At 40.2% G+C, this 18,327-nt stretch overlaps 1 protein-coding gene across 1 annotated transcript; it reads left to right on the top strand.

The window, feature by feature from the left end:
- Positions 1 to 2,176: 2,176 nt before the first annotated feature.
- LOC116064503 (melanin-concentrating hormone receptor 2) lies at positions 2,177 to 5,111 on the top strand. The gene is made up of 2 exons (XM_031319745.2): positions 2,177 to 2,870; positions 4,351 to 5,111. Exons 1-2 carry the CDS (start codon positions 2,467 to 2,469, stop codon positions 4,988 to 4,990), a joined length of 1,044 nt encoding a protein of 347 aa, XP_031175605.1. The 5' UTR covers positions 2,177 to 2,466; the 3' UTR covers positions 4,991 to 5,111.
- Positions 5,112 to 18,327: the final 13,216 nt, after the last annotated feature.

Raw genomic sequence — 18,327 nt, 5'->3', positions numbered from 1 at the left:
GGAACATTTTAAGCACGTAGAAAGCTCCACTGTGTATACATGTTTTATGAGTCTTTAGCTTAAGCTTGACTTCAGCATCCTGCTGCAATTATGCCACATTTTCCCGACAGCTGGCTGTTGACGATACAAGCTTTTGACATGTGTGTATCTGACAGTCTGAACATATTGTGCGCTGGAGAAGGTTTAATACGCTGCCAATGGAATTTAACGTTTCATGACTTGGCAACCCTCCTTTGCGGTGGAGTTTTGCATCCTTATTCCTTCAGCATCATTGCTATACTTCACTGAGAAATTAGCATGAACCTTACCCGGACATGACTGGATGAACACAGCACTTTCTGGGCTGTCATTGTCCTGACTTTCAAACTGACAAAACATGGCTGCTATGGAAAAATGTCATCTATTCAATCAGTTTCTCTTTTCACAGCAACACCATCTAAGCCCACAATAGACAACTGACAGCTAATATAACTATATTATATTTGTGTTGATATTAACAGAAGTTATGTGTCCTCATAATTATATCCCACATCACAGTAATAACAAGATGAAGTCTACAGTCATGCTAGCGGCTCTATGAGAATGCTCTTATGGGAACAGCAGTGCTTTGTGGTAAATGCTACCGTAACATCAGCATGCTAACATTGTTAACATGGTATAGCAGGTATGATGTATGATGTTCACCATTTTAATTTAGCGTGTTACCATGCAAACATGAGCAAACACAAAGTAAATCTGAGGCTAATGTGAATGTCATTAGTTTTGCAGGCAATTGAAAAAGTCAGAAGATCACCAAAGTCATTACAAGTCATACTGAGTGGGGCATGAATGTTTGTACCAAATATTATGGCAATCCATCTATAGCCTTTGACACATTTCACTCAAACCCACAAATGTGAACCTTATGGAGGTGCCAGTTGAAATAGTATTGTACCCATTCATCCAGATGTTGAGATATTTCATAGAATATGTGACAACTTTGAACTGCCGGTGGTGCCACAGTAGGATTTATCCTGAGGGGATCAGTCAAAACCAACTGGAAATGCTGCTTTTAACTTGATGACTCTTGGTGTCTATCTCTGGCAAAGTGGGATTGATACTCACAGACCTAAATTGAAGAGATCAAAATGATAAAATATAAAGGAATACCATTTTATAATTAATAATGAATTCATTCAGGGACTTTTCTTTTGCTGTCAGTAACTGACATAACTGAGTTTAAAGAGCTCATTGAGGCAGGTCTGCTATGGTTCTGGACCATTGAAAGTGGCCAAAAGTCATAAAGTATATTTTCTATGAAGGCCTAAGTTAAAATGATTATATTATGGTGTACTTTGAACAGAGAAACGAAGCATCATAGGGACTTAAAGCCAGTTGAGGAAAGCTCACATGTACTCCCCCTGACCTGTGAGGGGAGAGCCCTCACAGTTGAGCTGGATCAAACTGTCCTTTAAAGCTGATTCCCAATGATGTCAGAACAACGCTCCAAAGAAAGTCACATCTTTAGTATAAGGGTTACACTGCAGCCTTTCGGGCATACTCACCATGAAAAAACATAATTGCTAGTGATAACCCAAATCAGTTCAACAAAGCTGAAACTAATCAGCATTTAGGGGAAACAAAAAGCTCTCTTTGAAAAGCTCTCCTGAAATGTGTGGTTTAATTGAAATGCGAAAAGCTTTTTGTGTAAACGTAACTGAAGCATGTGGCCTAATTTTGCAGGCATATTCTGTAGTTAAAGATTTCTTCCTGTTTTATCTTCCCAGTGCCTGCCCTGTAGTAACATTCAAATGTTGTCATCTAGTCGTATTGATTCTTCCATTTTGCTATCTTACAGTTTAAACATGGAAGTCTTTGTCATCTATGTATTTATCACACTGCAGAATGAGCATTACTTACACTTATAAAAGTATACAATAGCCCAAAACTTGTAGCATAGAGTAGACAAATGGGATGTCTTAAATTGCAAACTGCATGAAATGCATCACTGCAAGTTTGTTTACTATCCGTCTTAGTTTAAATGTGTTATCAATGTGTAAAGCAAGCCCCGATTTCTGTCTTTTAGACTTTAAAGCCGCTTTTTTTCATTTGCTTGTCAATTTACATGACACATCGAATTATATTTGAAGGGAGGGAACTAGTGTCCCCTGAGGCGCGCTCTGTGTTTGGTAAAGCGCACAGCGGATGCGCACCGCAAATGGTCATATCATAGTTTGCCTTCAGAGATAAACATGTTCCAGGCACCAGCGTTGCTCGTGTAGTCAGACTTGATTAGATTTAACGTTTTCATGTTTTCAGTCATATAATCTTTGTTAGGGGAAAACACGGACGAACTCAAGGGGACAGTGAGCGAGTTTGCCGCCCAAGTTTGGAGACCAGACGCCGGCTGGAGAGCGCCTGGTGCGCGCTTTAATTACAACCACAACAACAACAACACACCGGGGCGATTATTAAGAGGATTTGAAGATGAATGTCACGGGCGTTTTTTGCAAAAACAACCAAACTGAGAACCTGACTGACCCGTTATGTCTGAATTCAACTCACTCATCCTACAACTACATCAACATCACCACTTTCATGCACATATTCCCTTCAATTTATGGCATCCTGTGTTCAGTGGGAGTTATAGCCAATGGACTGGTCATCTACGCAGTGAAAGCATGCAAGAAGAAAATGGTATCAGACATCTACGTGCTGAACTTGGCAATAGCCGACATGCTGTTCTTGCTTGTGATGCCCTTCAACATTCACCAGCTGGTCAGAGACAGACAGTGGGTCTTTGGAAACTTCATGTGCAAAGCGGTCGTAGTGGTGGATGTCAGCAACCAGTTTACCACAGTGGGAATTGTTACTGTGTTGTGCATTGACCGGTAAGTGTTAAATCCATCCATATCACAAATTGGATGCAAATTCTTGTCAATGGTTTATTATAATTCTTTGAGAAGTAAGAGCTGTTCTTTAGCGTATCACAGTACACCATCTGAAAATATACTAATGAATTAGGGTAATCATACTTGTGACAGCTCATGAAGACACAATGTTCCCTGCATAAATGATGTATGTGTCATGTTTATGATCTGAACACATTGAGGACATTAAATTGAGTCTGTGTGCCAAGTGTTAGACTGATAAACATCTCCATTTGAAGGTAATTACCAGAGCAGTAGTAGCTCTCAGAGCTATTATGCCACACATCTTCAGTTTAATATAGTAGATAATGCATTTGTATAGGGCCACTAGACCAGCTAATTGTGTTCTAATGAGCAGCACCACCTGCACTGAAAATATCCTTCACTAGTTTACATTTAGTAGTGGACGTATTACTTTTAAAAAAAGCTTACTTTTAAAGCTACACAGGTTTTGCTGCAACAAATGCTGAAAAATAGATCAAACAGAAGCTAAACTTCTTTTAAATAGACATCAAATCAATGATAACCTATAACAAAGAAACAAACAGAAAGCTATCTTGTGTGCCAAAAATCAATATAATGCTTGTGTTTGAAATCTGTCCCAGGGCTGATTAAATGCATTATTTGGAATTATCGGAATTGTGATTGGAGTTTTCCACTTGACAGCTCCAATTACACCCCTCAGACTCATTTCCTAAAATCATATTTCTTTGTAGTTGTTTATCTGAGCTTAGGAGCACAGTCTAGGCCTAATGAAAAAGTTAACTTCTTATATCAATATTACCAAGTTTTCTCTGATAAAATCATTTATGTCCAGCCACTGACAGCTCAAACTCTCTCGAATTGTTTCCTTCTCAGCTGTTAGACACATCCCAGACTGACTCTGGTTGTCCCAGAGAAGTCAGGAGTCTTACATGTTTACATGGCTGCTAAATCTAACCAGAGTGGTCAGGCACGAACATAGATCAACATGTAACATGTAGACAGCAACTGGAAATACCTCATTTTCTCCACTTAAATGACACTTGGGTTAAGTGGTGACAAAGTGGTCAATTTCCTGCAAATGTCCTGAAAACTATCAATGTCATAAGAAATTAGAACTAGCTGAGCAGCTCCTCAAATTGAAACACAATCAAATGCAAAATCCAAATGGAAATGTGTTCATTTTCTATGGCTCTCATCCTGTTTACTGTAAATTATACACAATTTTCACTACATTCATCACTTTACTGAGCACATACTATATTGAGATTGTATCTCTGACATGGTACCTGATTTCATAATATCCCTTTTGCTTGATTTGAGTCTCTGAGCATGTCAAGGATGAAAATGACCTCTTGAAGCAAAACGAATGCTGTTTACCATGCACTTCGGCAAAGTTGCTTTTGTCATTTGTGTTTCTGACTGCAGTCCAGCTCTAAAATAAACTTCTTCCTCCTAGGTACATAGCTATTGTCCACCCCACGTCAGAGAAGAGGACCATCCAGTGGACCATCATCATCAATCTGCTGGTGTGGCTGGGCAGCTTCCTCCTTACCGTCCCTGTCATGCTGTACGCCAAGGTTGTGCGCAGACAGCATTTGGAGGTGTGCATGATGTACCTGGACGGCCCTGAGGATATGTACTGGTACACTCTCTACCAGTCTATCCTGGGCTTCATCATCCCTCTCATCATCATCAGCACCTTCTACTCACTCACCCTCTACCACGTCTTCAGCTCTATCCGCCGCGTCAAACGGAAGCAGTCGATTTGGGCTAAAAGAGCCACAAAGATGGTCCTGATGGTTATCGGCCTGTTCCTGATCTGCTGGTCGCCCTACCACGTCATTCAGGTGGTCAACCTGACCAACAACACCCCGACTATTGCCTTCGTCTATGCCTACAACATCAGTATCTGCCTCAGCTACTCCCACAGCTGCATCAACCCGCTCATGTTGCTCATCTTCGCCCAGAATTACCGTGAGCGTCTGTGCTCCAGGAACGCGCTGCACAGCTCCCAGCACTCATCCAAGGGCACGGTGGTGAAAACGGATGGTTCCAGTACGACCAATGAGCCCAACTACCGCTGCACTGTCATCTAATCAGAGAGGTGGCTTTTTGTATATACTGTACACATGTAAATGTAAATGCTGCTCGTCCCAAAAGGATGTAGCTTGATCAATGGTGTCATATTCAGGTCATATTCTGCAGCTTTTTCCAATTATATAACCATTAAAAAAACTGGGCAGAAATCACTCACTCACTCACTCACTCACTCACTCCCTCCCAGCGCTTTATGTTGTTATTTATTTTTATTTATTCTTTCTCCTCCTACCACATCATAGGCACAGCCAAGCACGCCTGAGGAAGGTCAACCCACTTGCTCACTCTTTCATCTGCTCATTCCTTTACTTACAGAGTTGTCTTCTCTATACCTACTTATATATTTATTTACCTATCCCAATTTCTCCTGTCCTCATTTATTGATAAAATTGTCTATTGTTGCCATTCTGGATAATTTTTTTTTTAAAGTATTTTATTAAATAATTGATTTCCCCCATAGTTTCATTATCTCCCCCTCCCAATTATGGCTAATAAAAATAAATTCAGGTAATCATTCCACTGGTGCCAGTGATGAGGCAGCAGCTTTGGCTCAGCTGTGGATTAAAAATACTCCCTGTCCCAACAACCGGCTCACTCGCAAGAGTTTGGGGGCAGGTTCTGAAAGGAGCCACAGGTATCTGTAATGGGCTTGCGCCCTCCACAGGGTCCCCCTATGGTTCCATAGATGGAACGCAGAGGTGCCAATTTCAGTGTTGCCATAACACTTATTTAGTTCGTTGCAATTTTAAGTGTATTTGGTTCCTTCTCTTTTTCTCCTTCCTCTTTGTCTTTTCTCTTTCATTTATACATATACAGTACACACACTCATATACACATACAGTATATACACACACACACACACACGTATAACTGGCTTCCATATATTTTTATTTTTGTTTTATTTCCCTGTTCCTCCATGTGCGCATTATTGGATGTGTTAACCTTTGTCCTCCATCTATTTCTATGTATTTTATGTCTCTACCTCTGTCTGTGTTTGTGTACTGTCCCTTTGGACCAAAAAAAAAGGAACAAAGGTTTTCAACAGGAAATCTAAGAAAAAGGAAACAGATCACTGCTCAGAGAAAGCTCCCTTTATTTAGCTGGCACGCTAAAAAGGAAAGCAACTGTTTCTGAGACAAAACTAGAAGGACTATCAGCACGGACTTTCAAAGATGCACAGACAAGAAGGGATGCTGAGGAGCGACTCAGGTGTAAACTGTTTTCCTTTTGGACTGGGAGCTATCATTAACCTTTACCAACCATAGGCTACATCCAGTGTCATGCTGGTTAGCGACAAGACTGAAGTGCAGCTTGTGAGATCTGTCACTGACATTAGCATGGTTCGAGTGTGAAATGTTTAGATACACTAACTGTCTTATTACTAGCCAGCATCCTGAGGGCTCATGATGGAATTTAATTCCACTTCAAAGCTGGAAGAGTTGTTTATCTCCACACATTGTGACGTCTTCAATCAAAATATTTTCTAATAAGAAACCCTTTATGAAAGGCTTATAAGTTGTAACCGATGGCTTTAATAATGGTTGATACATAATGCACAGCATGAAGGACAGTTGATGCTCTCGCATTAAGATCATGTAATTTGTCTGATTGTACATTTGCATAATGAAAAATGAATTATGTATTATTGTCTGTCATCAGAGTTAATAAGTATGTTCACAATGGCAGTGGAGCACTACATGTGTGTGTACTGTGTCCTGTAAATCACGCCTGCTACGTTTAAGCAGAAGTGCGTCACACTGTCATATATGGTTCTTCTCTGTGCTGTGTGCAAAGATTGTAGGCATTGTTTTTACTTTGATGGAGGCTGGATTAACAGCTGGGAAAAGTAGGGAACTGGGTCCCGGTGCCGTAGGTTCATTCTATAGAAACAAGTTTATGATAATTTGATGATATGTAGGTTTGTTTGGTAATATTCATCACTAACGCACAATATGACTGCACATGTGTTGTTATAACGTTAGCCTGTTTCACAATTATTGTTTGTATTTTGTTAGATTATTTGAATTGGCAGGCTAATAATAAGCAAAAGGTTGGTTGATTTCTTTATTTATGTATAATTTTTTAGTGTCCCGTGGAAACTCTGTTGTCTTGTGTGCTACTAGCAGGACGTTTCTGTATTTGGTCATGTTTTCTCCATTTGTAGCGTTTTTTTCTTCTTCTAAATGCTGCACGTGTTGGCAAATTGGTGAAGATGTTTTCTTAATTTGCAGTGCATTGAGCTCTCAGGGCCACCATATATAACCCCTGATGACATCACTGTGACGTCATCAGGGTTATTTTCTCAGACTTGACAAAGCTCCTCCAGAGCCACAGAAGACATTATACTATAACTGTTTGCACTGTGCGTATTCCTAAATAAAGTTGACAGTAATCAAATTATCACAAACTAACTTAGGGACAGTTTATTATTGTCTCACTGTGAGTTAATACGACCATAGTCTATATCCTTGACGTTCCACTTCCGGGTTTGCTCCGGTGCCGCAGGAAATTCCGCTGGATGCATGTCTTTTCGGCGATTTCCATTTCTTTTTTGTTGGAATTTTAAACTGCGGTGGATTTATGAGGACTATGGTTAACTGCTCCTCAGATCACTGCAGGGTAAATCCAGACAGCTAGCTAGACTAGCTGTCCAATCTGAGTTTTCTCTCCCGACAATTTGCAGCGGCTCCGTCTGGTGCTCAGCGCCGCCCATGACGATTGTGATTGGTATAAAGAAATGCCAATAAACCAGAGCACGTTTTTCTCCCATCCCAGAATGCTGTGTGGACTAGCCAGACCCTTTGCCGTTCCATAGAGTGTGGATGGTCTGGCAAAGCGAGACTAATACGGCCATGACTTTGATATAGTCTTTCTCAGTGTTTGGTACTGTTGAGTAGTTGTCGCTGTTTTGTGATGGTTACTGTAGGCCTATCCACTGGCCAGTGAAATCCTTCGAAGTTTATGTAATCGTTGCAGTCTGTGGTATAACCTAATGAATCAATGTATGAGTTATAACTGGATGTAAAGATTTTTTGTAAAGATTCAGACATATAGACCCTATTATAATGTTTGTTCATAATAACTTCCGGGTAGAAAACTCCTGCATCCTGTACATACAATTTAACAGGCACTGAGCAAAACGGGGACGAGGAACAACTGGATATACGCTCATCTCATTCATCTACAATCCATGTTTGATGCTTTCATATCCCAACATTTTCACTAATGTTAGGTTGGATGCCTAATATACCTGTTGGGCAACAGACAAATAAAAATGACTCCACACAAACTAGCAGGTAGTCCGACCGCTAGATTTGGTTTATCACATGAGCAAAGCAACACAGTACAGAAAATAAGCACAGCAGAAACGTCAGACAGGTCGGACCTCCGTGTTTAACTATATATCTTTAAATGTTAAGAGTTACAGCTAAAAATGACAACAGAAATAAACAAGTTTGCGATTTCACGTACCTACGAAATTCAAATCAACTGCCATTCCTCTACCCGGAAGTGATTTTTGTGTTAGCGCAACGTCATGGTGATTGTACAGTATACTTGTATACTTTCAATTGTGAACACGTTGAATTGTAAATTGTAGATGTTTTAATGCAAACATCAGAGTAAACACAGAGGAACAGGTGCAGATGTCTAGACCTATGGCTACGATCCTGACTACATGGACAAGCAAGACTATCTCCATCTCTACATCAGAGGGGCACCGAGGCAAGATAACATTTCACTGGAATTATATACCTTGTATGATTTCATGTGACAAATAAAAGTTGATTGATTGATGGATTGTTTCCCAAATGTTGTCAATGGAGAAGCAGCAGCCTGTACTTTGATAGTCACTAATTTAAGCAGTGCCACACACACACACACACACACACACACAGTCCAGAGACTACTTTCATTTTTATTTAATTCATCATTGCTCTTATTTCTTATTTTAACAACCAGAAAGAATACCTGGATGAGAGTCAGGCTTTTAATGAATTGATTGGTGCAGTGGTAATATTCGAGATTTATCTTTGATTGCCCACACCCACACGAAACAAAAACACTTGACTTTGCCATTAAAGTGTTTTTCATAAGCTCTTAGGTTATTTATGACTGTAGCAGTCTGCTAGGGGATGCCAAGTGAAGTAGTAGAAAGGACTGCATAAAAATGAGAAGCACCGTCATTTATGGTGTTGTGGGAGTCTATTTGCCTCAAGTTTCTCTGATGTCTGATCCCTTTTTGGGAGCAAATATCAGAGGGTTAACAGTTTCAGAGTCACAAACAATCATCCACTTAAGTGACTGTGGATGAGACCTCGACCTCAGTTCTTGTTGGATTCTCATGTTAACATCTGCCGATTCAGACTGTAGAGGATTTCATAAGCTGTATTGAATTCCCTCTGAAGTATGAATGTGTCGCCACAGCAGTTTTATGAATTTATTAAGTTTTGTTTGTCGTGAGGCCAAAATGCTTTGGGAATTATGGATCCACTGCTGTGTAATTTGATTTGAAAGTTGTGGACACAGTTGAACAAAATTATGATGGTAGTCGCTTTGCAATTTCTTTTTCCTATTTAAGAAGATTGCCTTGAGTAAACCTTTGACAAGCCTATTCAGACTGGACCAGACTGACACAGTGACTATGTGATGCTAATGTGCAAATTTCCCTTTGAGGACAACAGAACACATGCTAAAAGGCTAGAAAGAAGTATTTGCATATTTACAGAGGACGTGTGACACAATCTCATCAACGTCCGTTAAACACGGAGCTAAGGCTACAGCAGGACTTAGCAACACTGGAAACAGAGAGAAACAGCTAGCCTGGTTCTGTCTACATTCTAAAAACATGCCTATACCAGAATTTCTTAAGCTCGCTAATTAACAAGTTATATGTTGTATATGTAATACGTAGTCTTGCTATCACCTTGACATTGCAAAGCAACAAGTGGAGACTCTAGGAAGTTACTGAGGCTGAGTGCTAGTTTTTTGGACTTTGGAGGAAATTCAATTCCACAGCACTGGGCACACAGAGACAACAGTACACTAAACCCACTTAAAACCAGTTACATTTCTCTTTGTTTAATTTGATCAAACAAATCAGATATAACATGGTAATTTGTGAAATGTAAGGCTTCTGGCGTACAGACATGAGATTGCTATCAATCTAACTCTCTGTCTGCAAGAAAGTGAATATGCTTATTTGCCAAAATGTCAAACTCCTTCTGCCAGAACATAATTGCTAGGCTATACATATGTATATACTATACATATGTATATATATATTAAATAATAAACTGGTAAACTCAAATAAATTGGCAGGGCAGGATCAGTCAATGACAATTACATGTCACAAAAGCAAAAAATAAATAACATATTTAAAATGAATTTATTTGAATCATAACACAAAAACATCTAGAGATATGAGAAAACAACAGCTGAGAAAGAGAACGAACAGCGTGTGTTGACAGTTCATTATTAAAGGTAAAAGAGTTAGACATGTCATGTTGCCCTCCTCTTCACATTCACTGGTACAAGCAGCACCTGTACGGCAGCAAAAACACATCCCAGTCCCGATCAAAAAATGGTTTGAAGGGCGCCTGGATAGCTCAGTTGGTAGAGCGGGTGCCCATATATAGAGGTTTACTCCTCGACGCAGCCGGCTCAGGTTTGATTCCGACCTGTGGCCCTTTGCTGCATGTCATTCCCCCTCTATCTCCCCTTTCATTTCTTCAGCTGTCCTATAAAATAAAGGCCTAAAATGCCCCCAAAAAAAAAATCTTTAAAAAATGGTTGGACAGCAGTCCTTTTATGGTCTGGGCAAACATATAAATCACATGATTTTCTCCACTCCTCTTCTTTGTGCTAACTTCTCTTTCCTATCTCAGTGAAGCAGGACCCTCTGAGTCCCACTGGAGACAACATAAATCAAATTATGGATTTCTTACACTCATGTCTCAGGTCTGGGGAAAAGAAGCCAAACTTTTTTTTTTCCTTCCTGCATTACAGCAAGCGCTATCAACACAAGATCATAAAAGATGCACATCTGACAAATTTTTCGCTCTGCTGCTGAAACATTAAAAAGGATCACTGCATGTAGAGTAAGTGGGCTGGTTTTACAGCGCTTTTCAGGTGCTCAGGTGGGGAGTTATAGCTTGCGAACCAACGCTGACTATGAAAATTTCACTTAATACTAAAATGCTGCTGTAGTACAGTGCTGTCGCAACAACATCGATGTTACACATCACTTTACTTTATCATCCCACATGGGAAACTTGATCTGCAGTCAGGAGCGCAAGAAAAAAAACACATATAACACAATACAAAAACACAAAGTACAAAAATGTTTCCTGTACATACAATATACAGAACACAAGTACTACACCAGCAATATCTAAAAAATCTAAATTACATGTGAACATTAAGTCAAGTTATTGCACAGGGAATGAAAGAGTTTTCACTCCTATTGCTCTTGAACCGGGGTACTCGGAATCTACGGCGTGAGGGGAGGGTTTCAAACTCAAAGTGAAGGGGGTGGTTTGTGCAGTCTAATACACAGCGGGCCTTGCTGATTCCTTGCTGGTCAAAGACAGCCATCAAGGGGGTCTCTGGGATACCTATCACCTTACCAGCCACCTTCACAATATGGCGTAGGTGGTTTGTGTCCCTGATGTTCAGGTTACCGCACCAAGCTATCATGGTAAAAGTAAGAACAGATTTAACATTCCACTTGACCCTATGATGACTTTGCTGCACCTGTATCCAAAAAAATCTGAATCTGAAACCCCAAGAATATAAATGTATCGACTACAGGCAAAAAGGACTATAGCTCTCATCTGGAAGAAAATGGAGGCACCTACAATTGGTGCTTGGATCAAGAATATGGCACAATGTATGAAGAGACTGACATATATATTGAGAGGCAAAATGGGGGTGTATGAGAGAATCTGGAGGCCATTTGACCGGTTTGTAAAAGAAGAAGACATATAGGAGCTACTACCGTGATACTGTCACATAATTTGCTTTTTGTTTTTTGATTGTTGTAGTACGGCAGAGGTTGAGAGAGAAATTCTGTTGTGGGTTCGGACGGCGGGGTTGTTTTAAAATTGTAACTGCAATAAAAAAAAAAAAACATTGTTAAAAAAATCAATGACCATATCCTTGGTCTCGGTGGCATTTAATATGAGAAAGGCCTCATCACACCATTTGACAAACAGATCTAGCACTGGCCCATGCTCAGATACAACGTTATGGAGCAGGCTGACGATGAGGGTGTCATCAGCAAATTTCAGGATGTGTTTGTCCCCTTACTGCATTGGTGTAAAGACTGTACAGCAATGGGGCCAGGACACAGCCCTGAGTGGAAGAGGAGCGCTGTTCTGACAGAGAGCCATTCACCCTCACCCTCTGAGACCTTCATGTTAAAAAATCTACAACCCAGCCAACAAAAAATTACATCAAGATTAAAATAAACAAGCTATTTCTGAGCTAAAATATGTGGCTGGATAGTATTATATGCTGATGAAAAATCAATAAACAAAAGTCTGCCATGGGGGGCCAGGACCTTCTAGGTGCTTATACAGGAAGTTGAGTAGGGTGATTGAGGCATCCCCCACCCCCAATCTGGAACTGGGCTCTTATTTGTCTTAATTTTCTGAAATTCTGCCTTAACATAAGCATCAAACATCTGGTTTGACTTTGTGGGAGGGGAAGAAGTCAAGGGTATCAAATCTTAAATAAAAAGTGTAAAGTGCTTCAGCTAGGTCTTTGTTTTTAATCATAGCCTGCAATACTAACTGGCTTTTAGTTTCCTCATTCCGTACTACACTGTCTTCAAATTGGTGCTGCTTAAATCTCTAGCTTATTTTTGTATTGTATTTTGGCCCTCTTAAAAAAAAACAAAAACAAAAAACTTGGCCCTCTTAGTTTACAATTGGACCTCTCTCCCTGCCTTCTTTTTCTGTCTCATCACCTTTCAGAGAGCCCCCTTTTTTTCTATTCTTCATATTTTTTAGGGATTTAGTGACCCATGGTTTGTCTTTAAGGTACACCTTAACATCCTTTTTAGGAATGACAGTATCCTCACAAAATGTTATATAACTTATATATATATATATATATATATATATATATATATATATATATATATATATATATGTACTATAACTATAACGTCATCGATATCTGAGTCCTCAAACACAGTTCGATCAAAGCATCCCTGTAATTTGAAATTATTCCAGACCTTGACTTCATTGGTCTTCACATATTGCCTGTGGAAGTGGAAGTAGGACCTAGACTATACATGAATAGCATGTACATCTCTGCTCATCCACTGTCCACATCCAAACTTAACCCAAATACATACTGTTCCACACAACACTGCTATTAAAACACATATATGAGCCATACCAGTGCACTGGCTGACATGTTTCTTTATTACAATAAACATGTCTATTGCACTTTATCTTAAAGCAATCCCACATGAACCATCTGGCTGCTGTAAATACTCATTAGAGCACCAAATGTGTATTAATCCACAGCGAAAATTAGTCCCTCAAAATTGCACAATTCACTCCTGTTTGAGTAGCGTTTAATGAAATGTTGGAGCCTTTTATTTATTTATTTTTTTAAAGTGAAGCTATATATTTGTGACCCATTATTAGAGATGTACTTCTTTAGTAAGAACCAGTGTACTATTAAATAAACTGCTCACTGCTTATTGCCACAGAAAGGGCAGGGAAATCGGAAAGTACTGAGAGATTGGCTAACACAAATTTGGTTTTGGTCTCTTCATGGGATTGGTTGACAATCAGAAAAATATGGAAAGACACCAGCTTCATCTGTTACTCAAAGTCACGTGTGATCAGTTAACATCCACCTTAACGGCTACTTCTCCAACTCTGGCTGCTTACACAGAAGGTCAGGAAGCATAAACCAAAAACATGTCATCCACTACTGCATTTCAGTCAGCCAACTCAAGCGGAATAGATTATTGTGTGCAACTAGAATGTGTTGAAGTTTGCTGTCTGGCTCCCCACAAGCGAGACGACTAACTTCCTAGAGGGGAACGTAGACTCAAAGGCTACAGGTGGATGCTGAGGTGGAGGTGGCATAAGCATAGCTTTCATTCGAGCAGTGTGGCAGTGGGCTTAAGTACACCGACATAATTAACAGAGTGTGTTCAATATGTTTGAAAAAGAAGATTATTGATCCAGAGTAGAGTGCGGATCGGGCCACATTTTTCTGTCCGAGCACGGCCCGCGTCCGACAGGCATTAAGATATTTCTGTCCGAGCCCGACCCGAGCCCGCCACAGTTAAAATCTTGTTTTTTTTAATCATACTAATGACACATGTACGTTTGTTTGTGTGGAAAGCCCGCTTTTATTAAGAAACTGTAGGAAGGCATTCGGAAATGTCAACAGATGTGCGCATCAGTGCACACGGGGCAACAAGCACACGTGTGCACACAGGCAAGCTGTTTTAAATTTAAAATGTTCAATGCCTTATCGCGCTGATGTGACCAAGCCCAACCCGAACCAGAACATCATTTCTAAATATCTGTCCAAACCCGACCCGGCCCGTCAGGTCCCATTGGGTCCCGTCGGGCTTGGGTCGGGTATCCATCCTCTAATCCAGAGGGGAAGAAATTACATTTGTACAATCTGTTGATACATTACAGATGCCCGAAATACACACACATGGACAAACAGGATGTATATATGCATTAATGGAGAGATGTCAGAGTGAGGGGGCTGCCCATGAAAGGGGGTTGGGTGTTCGTTGCCTTTCTCAAGGGCACCTCACCAGTGCCCAGGAGGTGAACTGGCACCTCTCCAGCTACCAGTACACAGTCAGTACTTTCCTACTTTCCTACTCTGTAGGGGGACTTGAACCGGCCAAGTCCCTAAAGACTGAGCTACAGCTGCCCGCTTGCAGTGAGAGGAGTATGCAAGTGTTGCAGCAGACTAAGTCTCGCATTGCCAGACCTTCCTCCACAGTGCTGCGGCGGAGGGTCTGGATAGTCCACACAGCACTTTGGGATGGGAGAAAAACGTGCTCTGGTTTATTGGCATTTCTTTAAACCAATCACAATAGTTTTGGGCGGTGCTAAGCTCCGCACGGAGCCACGGTGCCTCTGCAAAATAGCCTCGGGAAGGAACTTGTTTTGGTGGAACGTGTACGTTGAAAAGTTGTTTTAATCGTGCAACAGAAAACTCAGATTGGACAGATAGTCTAGCTAGCTGTCTGGATTTGGGAGTTTAAATTTCCAACACAAAGAAAGCAGAAGGTTACGGACATCTGGCCGAAATGAGGTACTTCCGGCAGAATTTCTGGTGGCACCGGAAGTGGAACGTCGTTGATATAGACTACAGCAGACTTGAGTTAGCTGCCTGGAATAGACACTTCATGTCTGATGTGTGAATAAAAACCAGACGTGTTGTGTTTGAGGCTGCTACTGCTAAGTAAAATTTTCTGGAGGTGCAAGGGGTGACTGCCCTGGTGTGACTTGATGCTGATCTTCATCTTACCACTCAAGTACAAATTAAACATAAGTGCACTCGGAGGCCTAACACTGCACTGACTGAAGTGCTTCTTCAGATTCCACTGAAAAAAAATCATTGCTGGTTTTGCAAGCCCATTGGTGACTATATTTATTTACATGCCCACAAGAAACCAAATTACTGTTAAAGCATTAACACGCACTCCAAAAGTCTAATTACTCTACCATGTAAACACTAATCCATTTGAAAATGCTCAATCTCAAATGTCATCCTAATGTTTTCAAATTGTTACTTAAAAGTTTACTTTAAAAAGGGAAACGATGAAATGTCTCCTGCTTCCTCCTCTTTCAGTTTGCTAACAACATACAGTAATTGTGCATTGCAGCCATCATCTGGAAGAGAGTGGGTTCACATCAATAGATGACAAATGTGACAAACATGTTTGGACACTTTGTGCTTGTTCTCAGCAGGTTAAATGAGCATTCTCTCACCTTCAACTCTAGTCATCACTTATTTTTTGTGTTCAAACACACAATTCAGGTGTTTCCAGTTGACTTGTTGTTAAGGTTTTGTTGTCCATAAGAGGGTGGGTGCCGACGGGGCGCTCATTTCACTTGAGCGCCCCGCAGTTTGAGGCTCAGTGCTTGAATTTGATGTGTCTCTGGGTGTATGATTTGTATGTTGTTTGAGAGCTCCTAACCTAAGACAATTTTCTATAATATTGTGATAGACAACAAAGTTTTTCGAATCTTGAATCTTGTTGGACGACTGCAGAGCTGTAAAATGGTGAACTTGTCAGGCTTTACAATGCTCCTTTAGCATATGGAGTTTTATTCCCATCTTTATTCAAGAGCGCATTCTTTTAATTTAAGAGCATTTCTCATTAATTTTACGTTCAGATATACCAAGGCCAACGGTAATACCTGTGCTACTGCATTGACTCCAAAATCACTGCTTTATACTCATGTACTGTAGTCATCTGTCAATATGAAGATACAGTATGTCATTAACTCGACTGTATTGTGTGATCAGCTATATAATAGGAGAATAAAACACAAGTAAGCATATTGCTGCTACACAGAAGTACTCACTTTGTCATATATATCTGTGTATTCACTAGGCTCAGTTTTCCTCGCCTATCCTATAATAAAAGATGGTGCGTTGACAAATTAATCTATTGTGGTGAGCTTGTTTTTCACGTGCATATAAAAAACCATGTCATGTTTTTATTTGAAAATAATAGCTTCATATTTCTGTAAGAATAGGTGTTAATTTGGTTGCACATCAATTAGTCTTGCATTGCCAGACCTTCCTCCACAGCGCTGCAAAGGAAGGTCTGGCTAGTCCACACAGCATTCCGGGATGGGAGAAAAACTAAGCTAAGCGCCGGACGGAGTCACAGTGCTGCTGCAAAATAGCCTCGGGAAGGAACTTGTTTTGGTGGAACGTGTGTACATTCAAAAGTTGTTTTAGTCGTGCATCAGAAAACTCAGATTGGACAGATAGTCTAGCTAGCTGTCTAGATTTACCCTGCAGAGATCTGAGGAGCAGTTAACCATAGTCCTCATAAATCCACCAGAGTTTAAAATTACAACACAAAGAAAGTGGAAGGTGACGGACATCCGGCCGAAAAGCGTGACATCGGGCCAAATTTCTGGCGGCAACGGAGCAATCCCGGAAGTGGAATGTCGTGGATATAGACTACACATGAATTAATGTATGAAGTACCTGTGAATTAACATTATTTAACTGAATTATGTTTTTTTATGAGTTATTTGTTTTTTTAAGTATTTAAGTGTGAACTAATCACATAGTCATCGTGACTTGATTAATTGTTAATGGTGAACAACAGGAAATCATGATACATCCTGCATTAATTCATGCATTAAATCATCATGAGTTATGCGTTAGTTAATCATTACCTAACTACATGATTTGTTCCCTTATTATAAAGTGTTGCCGACATTTTTTTAAAGCAATTATTCTGAATTTTAAGAAAACCCCAACATTCCAGCTCTCTCTTAGAGCATCCCAGGGACTGTCTTGTGATGTTCTTTGAATTATTTCTCAATGTTCCCAAAGATGTTTGTTGGGGTTGAGGTCTTGTGACTGCTGACAGAAAGCCATGCGAGTGAACACTTGTTGCTTTGCTTTGGACTTTAAATAAGCCCTGCAGAGAGAGATCTGATGCACGTTTAGCTTTCATCTTGCTAGCAAACCGCAACACTATTTTAAGTCAGGAGGGATTTTACGGCATGCTTCTGCAGGGCAGTGACACTTCTCTGAGGTCAGTGGAGATGATCCTCGGCAACCATGAATATGCTAAACATCCCTCTCCCATACTTCCATCACCGTATTTGACTATAGGTCAAGTGCTGTAGCATTGACCTAAGGTTGAAACCTTTTTCTATTCTTTCCAGCAGTTAAACCTGGGTATTTTTTTGGTCCATTTGGTCTGTTTGGTTTTGTTTTCATTGCTTTGTCACCGATTTGGAAAATGTGCTTCTTTTGACTGCACTAGGAGGGTCAGGCTGTTCTTCAGTCAGCTGGCTTTGTATCAATTTGTTCCAGCTTATAAAAATCATCACTTGACAATATTCTGCACTATGCATATTTATTACGCCGTGTCACCTTCTGCAGTGCAATATGTCATTTCTATTCATCCGCACCTTACTCATCTGTATATATATATGTTTTACCTGTGTTTATCATAAGGGTGTTTATAGTGTACATATTACTATTATTATTATTATTATTTTTCTATTTCTTATAATACGTTTTCGTGTGAATTCGTGTGAATGTTTCTTTTGAGCTGCTGTAACAGGGTCAACAAGTC

The sequence above is a fragment of the Sander lucioperca genome, chromosome 1, assembly GCF_008315115.2.
Source record: "Sander lucioperca isolate FBNREF2018 chromosome 1, SLUC_FBN_1.2, whole genome shotgun sequence".
In the NCBI taxonomy this organism is placed as follows: domain Eukaryota; kingdom Metazoa; phylum Chordata; class Actinopteri; order Perciformes; family Percidae; genus Sander; species Sander lucioperca.
Note: the sequence above shows the minus strand (reverse complement) of the source record. Positions and strands in the feature narration are given on the sequence as shown.